Raw genomic sequence first — 13619 nt, 5'->3', positions numbered from 1 at the left:
GGTACTCGTCTTTGTAAACCTGAACAATTATGTCACAAAATTCTTCAAGAGTATCAAGGCATGTAGACTTAGACATACCATGGGTTTCATCCATCGAATCAGCTGGGGAGCCATAGGCCATCATTCGGAGTGCAACAGTAACCTTCTGATGAGGTGAAAAACTAGGGCGGCTTGCTCTATCCCGCTTCTGTCAAAAGTACAGATTGACCTGCTGGACATCACAAAGTAAATGCTTGAAGACATAACGCCTCATCCGGAAGCGACGTCTGAAATCCTCTTCTGTGTACACCGAGTTGGGGTCGAAGTAATTGTTCATCAGATTGGCATGCGTCATCGCTCTATTTCGTAGTTTGTAAGAGCGACCAGCAATAGAGCCACCCCATTGAGGTTGTTCCTTAGTTGGCTACACACCATGGCTGCTGCTCTAATTTGTTTGTTGTGCCTTACTTGAACTTCTTCATTAGACTCCTCATCTTCTCATCTCATTTGCGCCCATTTTGTTTATCTTTTGGAATTAGAAGCGGATCCAAAGTTGGAATTCGAAGCGGATCCAAAATTGGAATTCATTTCAAACTTGAATTGAAAGAGATTGAATTGAAATAGATTGAATTCAAAGTTGTGTGAATTATATCCCAATATCCACCCTATTTATAGCAAAAAAAAAATTCAAATCCAACGGCTAGCTGATGTCACTTAGCCGTTGGATTTGAATTTAAGTTGTAGTTTTTAAATAATAAATTATGTTTGGCCCTATAGCCCATTTGACCCTCGATTGGAGACGATTTTTTGTGACAGGGCTAAAACAAGCCATCTGGCCCTCTGGCCCCCGATTGGAGACGAAGGCAAATATGACCTTATACTGTTCATTCAAATATTAATATTTTGGAGGACAAAGGACTAAAACGAGCCCTCAGGCCAGCCATCGGTTGAAGATAGCCTTACCAAACCCAGTCTGAACAAGGAGAATGACCAGAATCCACTACCTCAATGTCTTCAGCCACAAAACCATCAGAAACGGTTAGATATTTAATCAACGGTCCATAACCGGAATCACCATTACAGACAATGTACTCTCTCACACGCAACAACCACGTCATAAACCTCATCTTCCTCTCCTCCAGCCCTTCCCCGCGAGCCTCCGAAAATGGTCGTGTCACTGAGAATCCCTTCTCTGAGCTCACTCTTCTCCCCCTCCATCTCCCGCCGTCCTCCGGCACTTCTCCGCCGTCGCCACCACCACATCCGAACACCCGTATGCTCCGCCTCTTTCTCCGGTCAGAGCACGGTGTACAAAACCAATGACCGAGTGGACACTCCGACTCAGAAGAACAACCGAGTCGTGGACCGAGCCGTCACTCCTCGGTCGCAGGACTTCAATGCTTGGTACCTCGATGTCATTGAGCAAGCCGAGCTCGCCGATTACGGTCCGGTTCGCGGTACCATGGTCATTCGTCCGTACGGTTACGCCATATGGGAAGCCATTCAGGTAATTCCAGCTCCGCCGCCTCTGTTGTTGTTGTAAATTTGTTGGATTCAGGGGTTTGAAAGTAATTTTATCTATTCTGTAGGATTATCTGAATGTGAAATTCAAAGAGACTGGCCACAGTAACATGTATTTCCCACAGGTATTACAAATTTACAGTGATTTTTCAATGTTATTGTAACCTTGATTAGTTAATGCATAAGAGTTAAACTTTGATTTTTTGGATAATGTGGAATGCTGCAGTTTATACCGTATTCGTTTATAGAGAAAGAAGCTAGCCATGTTGAAGGGTTTAGTCCTGAATTAGCAGTGGTGACAATAGGAGGAGGGAAGGAGCTTGAAGAAAAACTTGTGGTATGTATCCTCTATCAAGGAATCTTGTCGGCTTTCTGGTTTTGATTGTAAACTGTAAAGCAAACTATTGTGTTAGAACAAGTAAAGTTACTGAATAACTGTGACCGAAGGTGTGCAGGTTCGACCCACAAGTGAAACCATAGTAAATCACATGTTCACTCAGTGGATTCATAGTTACCGTGATCTTCCCCTTATGGTTAACCAAGTAAGATTGTTTCTCACGTCCATTACAGCACACTTCAACTTTCGACAAAATTTCGGATTAAACTTCGGTCTTATTTCATTTCTGATTAATCCAGTGGGCAAATGTGACAAGATGGGAGATGCGGACGAAACCTTTTGTGAGGACACTTGAATTTCTCTGGCAGGAGGGACATACTGCTCATGCTACTTCAGAGGAGGCAGAGAAAGAGGTTTGCTTCTGACATAACTACTGCCTCTAAACTAGTTGTGAAATCAGTAACATTTTTTTTAATGCATTAGTGCTGAACTGCAGGCTATACAGATGATTGACGTGTATACAAAGTTTGCTTATGAGGAAACTGCAATACCTGTTATTGCAGGTCGAAAGTCAAAAATTGAAACGTTTGCTGGTGCTGTTAGGACCTATACAATAGAGGCTATGATGGGTGATAGGAAGGCACTACAGGCTGGCACCAGCCACAATCTTGGGCAGAACTTCTCTCGTGCCTTTGGAACACAGGTATTTAAATATGCTAGTGCGGTTCTTTGTTTTATTCCAAATGCTTCAACAAATCAAAGCCTCATTTATATGATCTTAATTCTCCTTTTTATAGTCTTCAACTTGTATAATTTTTTTGTGGTGATTGGCTAGTGGTCTTGCATGCTTTAATTGTACATGACCCATTTGACCAAAATGCGTGCTTGCACAGTTTACTGATGAAAGTGGACAGAGGCAACATGTGTGGCAGACTTCTTGGGCAGTTAGTACCCGTTTTGTTGGTGGTATTATCATGACCCATGGAGATGATACAGGTTTAATGCTTCCCCCAAAGATTGCACCGATACAGGTAAGCTAAAGTTGGAGACCTTTATGCATTTTATGTTGCTATTGCATATTCCTAAAGTTGGTGCTTTGCTTATATGGATATGTATCAAAAGCTGCAGTAAGACTGTCTATAGTTCAAGACTCTTTTTTCTTTTGAGGTATATCTATTATACATAAATGTCATTATAATTTCTGCTTTCTGGGAATAATGTGCTGTTGTAGACTGAGGATAGCTGGAAACTTTTCTGTACTTTGGTTAAACTTAAAACTACTATTTATAGACATTTCATCATTGCTACTTTATATTCTGCAAATGCAATGGATGTGAACTGACTAAATGCGAATATGAGCAAAAAGAACGTTGATGTTATCTAAGTTATCTAACTATAGAATATGTTCTAGATAAGCAATTTTGTATTCTTCGTCTCGCTATTATATAGTGAATTTCAAAGGTGTATCTCACAGCTTGGAAAGATCTGAGTATGGAGAGAAAAAGTACACTCCATTCATGACGTTGCAATGCAACAAACTCTGTTTTGACAACTGAGAACTCCACTGACTGGGTTCTTTTTGTTATAGAATATATCCTAGATAAGCAATGTTGTCTATTCTTTGCCCCCTGCTATTGTATAGCAAATTTCAAAGATGTATCTCACATATTGGAAAGTTCTGAGTATGGAGAGAAAAAGTACATTCCATTTTTATTCGTTGCAATTCAAGAAACTCTGGTTTGACATGTGAAAAATTCACGGACTTGGTTCTTTTTGTTATTACTTAATAAAAATAGCAAATGGATGATGGCTCATCTATGGATGTGGCCATCTAATCCATCAGTGTATGGCTCCTTCTGTTTGAGAGTCTTTATCCAGATTCTGTATTTGTCCACTTTGTAATGTATAGTTTGTTGTTTTGCTGAGAAATTTTTGGGACACATTAATCTTTCTTTTGGTCTTCTGATGTATAGTAGTTGGATTGCTATTTCTCCCGCTCTACAAAATCATGTAGTTGTAGTATTCTTTTTTCTGTTAAGAATGGATGCCTTGTTAAAGTTCAATTTTACTGTCATTGTTTTGAGTGTTTCAAATTTTCATGTGCCCCGTTTGTTGGCATGCATGCCCTTTCTTCTCAAAAACATCATTGGTTGTTTCTAGGTGGTGATCACACCAATTTGGAAGAAGGATGATGATAGAGAAGGAGTTCTGAGTGCTGCATCATCCGTAAAAGAAGCATTGCAGACTGCAGACATTAGAGTTAAACTCGATGACTCTGATCAGAGAACCCCAGGATGGAAATTCAATTTCTGGGAGATGAAGGTTTGTTTCATTCTTATGACTCAAGAGCATCTTTTATATTTACAAGCTTTCGGAGGGATGGGTTGAAATGCTATCATCTATTAGCCATCTCTTCATTCTTGTTGCTTGACTTGACTTGCCTGAGATAACACTGGGATGTTCGCCAGACACTTCTATGAATAAAATGTACCTTTCCTCATTCTTAAACTGGCATTAGTCAAGATTGAATGTATATTTCCGGTGAGTTAAGGTGCTTATTCTGGTGCAGGTACAAATAATATATTGGATCTATTCTTGTAAGATAAAAATGGTTGCCTGACAATGTTCTCTTACTGTCAATTATCTCGTCAACACCCCTTGATTTTGTAGGGAGTCCCTTTAAGAATTGAATTGGGTCCTCGTGATGTTTCAAGCCAGACTGTGGTTATATGTAAAAGAGATGTTCCTGGAAAACAAGGGAAAGTCTTCGGAATATCAATGGAGCCCTCAGTTTTGAAGGCTTATGTCAAGGACAAGTTGGATGAGATCCAGTCATCACTTTTGGAAAAAGCAAAATCATTCCGAGATAGGTGTGTTCTGGCTCCATTGTCAGTTACTCTTTATAGTCTTAAGATGCTACTTGCATAGAATATTATGAAACATTAGTAGTAAAAAGGGAAGTGATTTTTCACACCCCAGTTTCTTCTTCTGCACACCCCTGCTTATTTTTCTGTCTCTTGATTTATTCAATCCAATGGCCAGAAATAAACAGGGGTGTGTAGGAGAGAAAAAGGGTGCGTGAAAGTCATTTCCCTAAAAAGAATTGATAGTAACACGCATTACTTCTCCTTATAGTCTTAAGATGTTTTCTCCCTTGTATGACCTTAACACGTATTACTTTTGCACTTCGTTGGAAAAACTATGTAGGCATTGACAAGAAGACTTTTTTTTTCTTTTTTTTTTTTTTTTTTTTGCAGTAATATTGTGGATGTCAGCTCATATGACGAACTCAAAGTTGCAATCTCCCAGGGAAAATGGGCAAGAGGTCCTTGGTCAGCTAGGTATTTTTATCCCTGGCTTTTTTTAATAATTGACTGATTCGCTTTATTATGTATGCTAGCTGGGGTGAATTGTGTTTCTGTTGTTAATATGTATCTCCAATAATTGGTGCAGTGACAAAGATGAGTTAAAAGTAAAAGAAGAAACAGGGGCAACCATTAGGTGTTTTCCTTTCGAACAGCCGCAAGGGATTAAAACATGTTTGATGACTGGTAACCGTGCGGAGGAAGTAGCTATTTTTGCAAAGTCCTACTAAAAGGGTTCCCACTCTTACTTGAAACTGATATTGTCTGCTGTGCAGATGATCTTTGTTCTCTGTTTTGTCATACTTCAGATACTGTCTTCTGAATTGTAGTTTACGGTAAGTGACGTGGTTTTTTAATTGTGTAACATATCATTTGCTATGAAATGCCAAAGTGGTTCAGTTGCTGGTTTCCTTGGTTCTCATCTTTGGATTTGTTTAGTTTGTTGTGTTGTGGTAAGGAACTCGTAGCTGCCACGATATAAATTGATGTTGATATCGAACTTTCTGATAGATTGGTTGCCTTAATTAGCTGGAGTTTTTCAATATACGTGCTTGCGTGAACAAGAGAACGTAAACTTTTTCCTCATCGATATATTTCTTTTTACGATATGATCATAGCCATCCACTGATGCCTGCTGTTTCAAATGTGCTGCATAGTTACGGTTCTGTGATGTTTGGATGTACCGGTGTTTCGGATGCAAATATATACTGGATGATAAGTAGCTAAAGCTATTTAAACTTGTAGTCATTCACTTGTTCATAGTGGGATTTCGATTAATTCTTACAACGCAATGTTCTTTCCTTGCAATGTTTCCTCGTATGTATGCGACAGCTTTCTCCATGTATGCACCATCGGGAGTTGAACCACTGAAATCAGATTTTCTTATGTTCGCCCATCTGAAATTGAGTTGGCCTCCAATGATGTCATCACACTTACTTTAATTTTTAGAATATTTATTAGTTTGGGTGTTAACCCGAATATGCACTCGACTTGGGCTTGCGGAGCCATTGGGTGTTAACCCAAATCGAGTTCGGGGTTTGATTTTGGGCTTCCATCTCGTTGTGCAGACCAGCCCAAGAAACTTTGTCCAGAGAGAGGACGGGCTTTGATTTTGGGCTTTCATCTTAAAAGTGATTTTCTAACAAACATGATACTTTCACCCAAAATCCAAGTTATTCTAGAAAAGCATTGGAGAGCTTAAACAATCTACTTCTTGAATTAGTACTTCTTAAGCTTTTCTATTAAAAGGTGTTAGAAGACTTTAAACCATTCAAAACTACTTTCAAACATTAAATAAATCATTAAATGGATATTCCACCCACATGAGGAAATCAAGAGTAATTCATATTGGAATTGTTAGAAATGTACCCTAAAACTAATCATATGATGATACTTTACGGACATTTTACATGTTAAACTAATCTAGTTTAATATAAAGGGCAAAATTTATTGTTTTAAGCCGTCTCATATAAAGGTTATATGCTTAAACGATAAGTCCAAGAAATATGTAATTGGGAGAATGTGATCTAAAGAAGTTGGATTCAAGAGACCATTCTCTTTCTTATACATATCATAAACGTTCCTGATCATAGGATTGCTAATTCGAAATTGACAGTCTGTTAAGATCAGTATGTGCTATGTCTTCTCTTAAGGAGAGTAACTAGTCTCGAGTCATTGGTATGACCGACACCAAGACAAGCATGTAGGTGCTCAATAGAGAATGAGTCCAATGAACACGATTAACAAGGAGTTCTCATACTCATGTCTTTTGAGAACTCATGGTTGGGATAATGCAAAGTAGTCCTTTGACCTGAGGCATTATAGTTATTTTGTGGTTAGGTCTTTGATCTTTGACTATGTCAAAGTCACTCCGTTAGAGGGTGTCCACACATGGTTGGGGTTAAGCCACTTAGCCACGGAGGCAAGTGAATGCACAACAAGAGATCTCTAGTCTTCAAACTGTTTGAGGGAGAATACTCTATGATATGATTAAGAATCTCTGGGAATGAGATTTAGGAAGTCGTTCCAAGTCATGCTCAAGGTAATCATATAAGTAAGAGAATCACATTGGATCGTAGACATGAATAAACTATCAAACCAAACAATGTGGTCAAGAATATTGTATTAGAGAAAGACTGTATTGCATTGTAATCCTAAACTGAATAGGTTCTCCACCTCTTCTGATTAGCTTGGGTAGCCATGATATATTACTAGGTGTCACTCATGGTTTGTGGAAGCCCTAAAGATGAGTAATCACTAAAGGGAGAATTGAAAGTAAGTTTCAATTCACAATCGATTTAAAGAGTTCTAATTTCCCATTGCCTTGCTAAAAGGAACCTAATGGATCATACATCGTGTATGGTAAAGATTGAAGAAACAATGGAGATGAGTAAGAATAATTAAATGGTTTAATTATTTAAGGCTACGATTAATTAATATGGTAATTAATCAAACGAATAAGTTCGTTATAGACCTCGGGTTAGTTTTGGGCCACAAGGCCCAATGAGATTTGAATGTCAAGCCCATTAACTCAAGTTATATGACAACTTGAAAACACAAAGGGTTTGAAAGCCCAATGAACCCTTAATGGGCGGGCATATGGAGAGGGATAGTGAACTTACCTTAATTGCAAGTTTGCCACTCCATTGTGAGGTGGTATAAAGGTAACTTTATAGTCATTTCATCTTTAGAGTCTTCTAAGGGAAGAAAAGAGAACACAAAGCTCTCTCTTCTCTAATGAAGGCCGGCCACCCTAGAGGAACTTAGCTAGCAATCTTCCTTCCTCTAGGTCACTCATCTCTTCATCAATGCTCTCCTTAGTGTGGAGACTTAGAGTTTCTCTATTTTGGGAACTTGGAGAATCCATTCTACCATCCTCATCCAAGAAATCCATGGAGCTAAGAAGTAAGGAATGAAGGCCTATCTCTTGGGTGATTAGCCTTTGCTTATGCAAAGAGAAATCAACAAAGGTATAATATTTCTCAACTCACTTTGTTCTTGAGTTGAGTCTTGGTTCACCACACTCACTAAGCCTTGAATTTCATGGGTAAAGTTTTATTTTTAGTGCATACAAGCATGATTCCGCCTTTTAATTGTTAATTGCATGCATAGATGTTGCTCAAATGAACTAGTTTTCACAAATATATCCTTCAGGAATATGCTTGGAATTTTTTGTGGGCATTTTCAATCGTTGAATCCTCTTTCCATCCACTATATAAGAAGACTTGGGAAAAGAGAGAAACAACGCAAGAAACACAAGCTTTTCCAAAGTTCAAATATTCTAGTTAGGTCTCTAGGGCTACCACTTTCAGCCCTAGGTCTTGGGAGGCGAAAACCAAGGGGCTACTCGATATACTGTAGACAACCCAATGACCTTCGAGGTTCTAGACGTACACAGAAGGTCAAAGCAATTGTTTGTGCTTGTAGGAGTGTGTCGAGATTCAAACTTTTGCATAAAAGGTACACTCGTCATTTCGAATTCATTTATAGTCTTCCACAGTTCACATAAAGGATGGGCTTGATTTTGGGTTTTTATCTTAAGAGTGCTTTTGTAAGAAGCATGATACTTTTTCACCCAAAATCCACGTTATATTGTAGAAAAACATTAGAGAATTTAATCAATGTACTTCTTGAAAGTTGTTAGAAGACTTTAAACCATTCAAAACAACTTTCAAATATGTTTATGGTGTTTCGTTCGGGTGAGATTTCCTCTTTTTGGGATTCTGAAGTTGCGACTCTTGTACTACAGATACTATGTTCTGAATTGTAGTAGACAGTAGTGATGTGGTACATACAGTTTGCGCGTATGTGATCAATGGCATTTGTAGGACCGATTAACATGGATATTCGGGTTAGCACATGGATGTACAATTCAGTTCCGCGTGGTATACAGTAATTGTGATGTTTGGACGTACAGTTTTGGTTCTGCTTTTTCATTTTCCTCACATGGACATCAATACAGGATATGGTATGTGATCAATGGCATTTATAGGACTGATTAACATGCCTTGCTATCATTTTACATCACAAAGACCAGTGCCTTGATCACAGAATCCATCCCGGTTAAGCAGCTTCTGAGGCGGAGCACTTAGCAGAGGGGAAGAGGGACTGCCATAAGCATTTCGGCGACTGTTCCCACAGCCTAGGCTTGCTCTTGTGCTCACCCCTGTCGTTGGGTTCGTCCCACTTGCATACTTGCAAAGAGCCTGTATGAACAAACCCTAGAATTAGTAGGAATATGCATGCTAAACAAGACAATGTTACTGCTGGAGAAAACTGAAGGATAAGGTTCTGATTTTGAAGAAAATATATTCTAATTGGACATAAGCAATATGCAGTGCCTGCTTCTGGAGCAGGTCCAAGACCGCGTCACTGAAGTCAGCTCCTTCAATGAGGGCACCCCCGAGATCACTGCGGGTGAGAACAGATCTAACTAGCACGGCGTCTTTGAGATTAGCTTCATTAAGGACCTGCGATCATTATAGTTCTTGAGCAATGGAATTGAAACAAGGTATTGTTTCAGCTAACTCGTAAGATTAATCTCAAAAGAATGCCTAAAAACATGGCAAAGTTAAATGCTTCAGAGTGTATGCTCGGCTTTCAGGCAATACCATACGATCCATCAACGTGTCGCTCAAATCCGCACCTGTGAAATGTCAAAAGAAATTGACAAATATAAGATTTCTAGTATGTACAGTTGTGAAAAATCTGTTTAGTTCTACGGCAATATGCAAAAGGATCATAGAAGCGATACCAATCCTGGATCACGATAAGCAAATATGCATTGTTAAGCGAGGTTCTTTTTTGTTGTCTTTATGCTTTGGTAACAAATTACAGGTCTTCCTGTTTACTCTGGGAAACAATTTGCCAAAGCAGCGAACAATCTACGTTCAGAAATCAATGGAGGCTCTCCAAAAACGAATTGAATAGAGTTCCAATGGCGAATGGCAAACGATTTCATATGCAAGAAATCAAGAAGGCTTTCAAGTAATGCTAATTTTAAAACTGAAAGGTTGGGAAACAAGATAACTGTTGTAGAAACAGAAGATGGGGTCTGAAGTACTAGGAAAAGTAATCTGATTCCCGTGATTGATATGCAGGACTAGACTAAACTAGATGAGATTGGCTAAATAACTAGATTTCATGTGAAATCGAGTACCATAGATGTTGTTTTTCTAACTTGGAGGATTAAAATGGAGTAATATAAAGTAAGAGGTTGATGTCTAAAACATATACCTAACCTCATTAGTCCTTCCAAGTCTAGTATGGTCATGCATAATATACATGGCCTAAATGGGGAACTTGACGAGTAGATTCGCCTACACGTCTTGCTTTTATTGCTATACAGGGAGTTACGACACATATTCCTTGAGTAAAACAGAGTGGATTTTTTTCTGTCTTCTAACATTCCGGGAAGGACAGCTATAACTTCAATGGAAATGAACTAACTATGCTTCTAGTCATTCAATTGTTCATGTTGGGATTTCGATTCATTTGTATAACGCGATGTTCTTACCTGCGAAATTTGCCTTATATGCAACAGCTTTCTCCATGTATGCACCATTGAAAGTTGAACCACTGAAATCAGATTCCCTCATATCCGCAGATGTGAAATTGGCTCTTCTGTATAGGTCAGTTTACATTGATGTGAAAATGCAGATACTAAATAATCTTACTTATTTCCCTTACATCCGTATCGGTACAAAACCAGTTTAAATTGTGGACTAAATCATTCAGAGATTAAAAATTACCTGAAATTTTCGTTCACATGCACAGCTTTCCTGCAAAACAAGAATATGGAAGAGAATTTTTCAATCCACTATTCAAAACCCAAAAATAGTTACAACAAACAGCTTTCGAAAACAGATAGGAGTGATCACCTGAGGTCTGCAGATCCAAATTGGGCTGCTGATCCAATTCCAAATTCACCAGGTGTCTCAGCTTCAAATTTATTGAGGTCAGCAATGGCAGGCATATTGCCAGAGCTAAAGCTTATAACTGCTGCTGCCAATGCTGCTGAAACAATATTTTTCCAGTTCTTTGACTCTGCATTATTGGTCTTGTTTTGCTTGTTGGAACAACCTACCTTTTCAAGCCAATGCAGTAAGCTAGTGTGCTTGGAATACAAGACATAATAAAATCGGGAAATGATTTCCACGCTCCCTATAACTCCATTCGCACTCCCCCTCTCGTTTCTTGCCACTTGATTGAATAAATGAACAGCGAATCAAGAGACAGAAACAACAAGGGGAGTGCAGCAGGCGAAAATGAGAGTGAAAATCATTTGGTTAGAGATTATAGAAAAGTAGTAGTTACCATGAAAATGGTGTCTCTTTGCAGGGTCTATCTGACAGACTACAGAAAAGTGCTTGTTGGAGAGGGATGATAGCCGAACTGGAGGAGCTTTTGAACTGGAAGAACAACTTGTTAAGGATTTAATGGATAAAGGGGAGATAAAAGTGAGTGCCATTACAAATTGTTTATCCAAGGATGTAAAGGAATTGGATTAGAAAGGTTTAATTCGAACTTGGGATGAACCACATCTGTATCCTTTCTTTTTGTGGTTAGGACGAGCACACATACGTGTTTTTGTTCTTTGGTTGCTGCTATGCCACTTGTTGCCAAGTCAAATTACTTACATAAAGGGTTCTAAAACATGGATTTGGATTGTCTGCCATTCTCATTCCATACTCTTCTCATGCCCTTCTATTTCTGTGGTCACGGTTAAGCTACGTTAACATTTTATATTCCCATTGGTTTTTTTCTTATTATTTCTATAAAAAAATTAACATAAAATGTTGACGTGGTTTAACCGTGACCACATAATATAGGAGGGCGTGGGAAGACTATGTAATAAGGAGGGCAGACAATCCAAGTCCCTAAAACATTCCGATAAAAATCATGTTTTGGGAATCACAGCAAGTGATCCAGTAGAGGGTGCGGACTGCGACTCCTTAGTAAACAAAAAAAAATGTGAAAGGTTTTAGGTTCGATGTTTCAAGCTGATGAGTCTACTTGACTGTTCACGGGTAGGGTGAAATATAGCCTCTTCGGACCCAAAATGAATTGATAATTGTGACTTCCCACCAGTTGTCTTTTTTTTTAAATAAAAAAAAAAAAATCATGTTTTGGACAACGAAATGAAATGGAAAAATAATGTCCTTACTGTCACTACATTCTCATTTTTACAATTTCATCAAGTTAATTTGTTCAATGATAATGTCATTACTACTTATTAGATGTAGTATTTTTCTACATAACGTTCTAATTCAATAATACAACATGAAGTATCTAGTCTACCTCCTGTAAAAACGACCGTTTAAACTAGGAAGTATAATGCACGTAAGATAGGTCATTTATGTTGTGATTTGTGTAGGCGGGACAATAGCCTTTGGAAATGGGTCCGATCAACGTGTTTGTGTAGGGTTTTGAACCTTAAGCTAAATACCTGGTTGATCCCCATTTTATTAGCTTGCAATTTGTTACCTATATAGGTGGTAGTCTGATTTTGTATAGGAGATTTATTTTCAGTTGAAACAAATTGGGACTTCACTTAGGGTGTGATTGAGGAGGAGATGAGACCGAGAAGGTTTCTAAATGATGCTGGTTTTGGTTGAATGCAAGGCGAGGATAAAGCGGGCGTGATAAGACCAAAACACTAATTAGAACTGGTAATTTCTTGCATGACTTGTTAATTTGATACAAAATGATATAAAAATAACGGGTTTCGAGTTAACACGCTAACTAATTAGGGTCATTATCGGGTCACCCTTTAAGAATCCGTTAATAATGAAGTTTTAACAGATTTACTCGCCAGTAACCCGTTAAAAAAATGTTTTTTTTGGTAATTTTCAACTACTAAAAAAACCTTAGTACATTAATAGTCATAGAATTTAATCTCGCATAAGTGAGATTAAATCCTTATCGTTGGTCAACGCTAGTGAGCAATAGTCAACAACGATCAAAGGTTAAGGGTGGTCAATGTGGGACCATGATTTTTCAGGGCCAGAGTAAGGTTGATTTGAATATAGTTATGTCAGATGTTCGGTCATGGACTCATTAGCTCTGGGCAGAGCTGGATCAGACGAAGTAGCAGTGCCACCATCACCCTATTCTGGGGCAATAGGTGGGGTCCAAGCGATTTCGCCCGATGACTATGCTTATTCCCCAAGACACGCGATCTGATCTTGATACAGACCCAATCAGATCCTTATAAGTCTTGGAGTTCCTACAATTTAGGGATTGATGTGCGCCACAAGTAACCATAACTTATGAGGGTGCTATATCTACCCAAATATCCTCTAGGATTCTCTTGGCTTAGAACCAGGATTCTATCCTAAAAAGATCTCTCTCCCCAAGGTATAAGTACACCAATCTAGGGTTCATCTATGGTAATGCAATCTAAAAACTTCAATTCT

General features: G+C 38.6%; 2 protein-coding genes across 4 annotated transcripts; one reads left to right on the top strand and one right to left on the bottom strand.

Moving 5' to 3' along the window:
• Positions 1 to 1098: 1098 nt before the first annotated feature.
• On the top strand, positions 1099 to 5610 carry LOC126626855 (proline--tRNA ligase, chloroplastic/mitochondrial-like). Its single transcript, XM_050296255.1, has 11 exons — positions 1099 to 1486; positions 1569 to 1625; positions 1727 to 1837; positions 1956 to 2042; positions 2137 to 2250; positions 2334 to 2540; positions 2731 to 2868; positions 3998 to 4159; positions 4508 to 4707; positions 5095 to 5178; positions 5291 to 5610. The coding sequence occupies exons 1-11, from the start codon at positions 1145 to 1147 to the stop codon at positions 5430 to 5432; spliced, it is 1644 nt and encodes a 547-aa protein (XP_050152212.1). The 5' UTR covers positions 1099 to 1144; the 3' UTR covers positions 5433 to 5610.
• A 3457-nt stretch (positions 5611 to 9067) lies between these two features.
• LOC126627438 (thylakoid lumenal protein TL20.3, chloroplastic) lies at positions 9068 to 11804 on the bottom strand. Of its 3 annotated transcripts, none has more exons than XM_050296972.1 (7): positions 11518 to 11804; positions 11082 to 11403; positions 10953 to 10982; positions 10718 to 10824; positions 9813 to 9847; positions 9543 to 9671; positions 9068 to 9407 (listed from the first exon to the last, which is right to left on the bottom strand). In XM_050296972.1, exons 1-7 carry the CDS (start codon positions 11669 to 11671, stop codon positions 9216 to 9218), a joined length of 969 nt encoding a protein of 322 aa, XP_050152929.1. In that variant the 5' UTR covers positions 11672 to 11804; the 3' UTR covers positions 9068 to 9215. The 3 variants fall into 3 exon arrangements, with proteins under 3 accessions (XP_050152929.1, XP_050152930.1, XP_050152931.1); XM_050296973.1 differs by having other exon boundaries at positions 11082 to 11283; positions 11518 to 11796; XM_050296974.1 differs by having other exon boundaries at positions 11082 to 11287; positions 11518 to 11666.
• Between the last annotated feature and the right edge of the window lie 1815 nt (positions 11805 to 13619).

The sequence above is a fragment of the Malus sylvestris genome, chromosome 6 (assembly GCF_916048215.2).
Source record: "Malus sylvestris chromosome 6, drMalSylv7.2, whole genome shotgun sequence".
Lineage (NCBI taxonomy): Eukaryota > Viridiplantae > Streptophyta > Magnoliopsida > Rosales > Rosaceae > Malus > Malus sylvestris.
The sequence above is the reverse complement of the archived record's forward strand: the minus strand, read 5'-3'. Positions and strand labels throughout refer to the sequence as shown.

Coding starts and splice junctions, on each gene's coding strand:
- LOC126627438 (XM_050296972.1), bottom strand. CDS start 11,671: ATGGCACTCACTTTTATCTCCCCTTTATCCATTAAATCCTTAACAAGT. Junction 10,983..11,081: donor TTTGGATCTGCAGACCTCAG/GTGATCACTCCT, acceptor CTTGTTTTGCAG/GAAAGCTGTGCATGTGAACG. Junction 9,848..10,717: donor ATATAAGGCAAATTTCGCAG/GTAAGAACATCG, acceptor GACATTTCACAG/GTGCGGATTTGAGCGACACG.
- LOC126626855 (XM_050296255.1), top strand. CDS start 1,145: ATGGTCGTGTCACTGAGAATCCCTTCTCTGAGCTCACTCTTCTCCCCC. Junction 2,869..3,997: donor CAAAGATTGCACCGATACAG/GTAAGCTAAAGT, acceptor GGTTGTTTCTAG/GTGGTGATCACACCAATTTG. Junction 5,179..5,290: donor AGAGGTCCTTGGTCAGCTAG/GTATTTTTATCC, acceptor TAATTGGTGCAG/TGACAAAGATGAGTTAAAAG.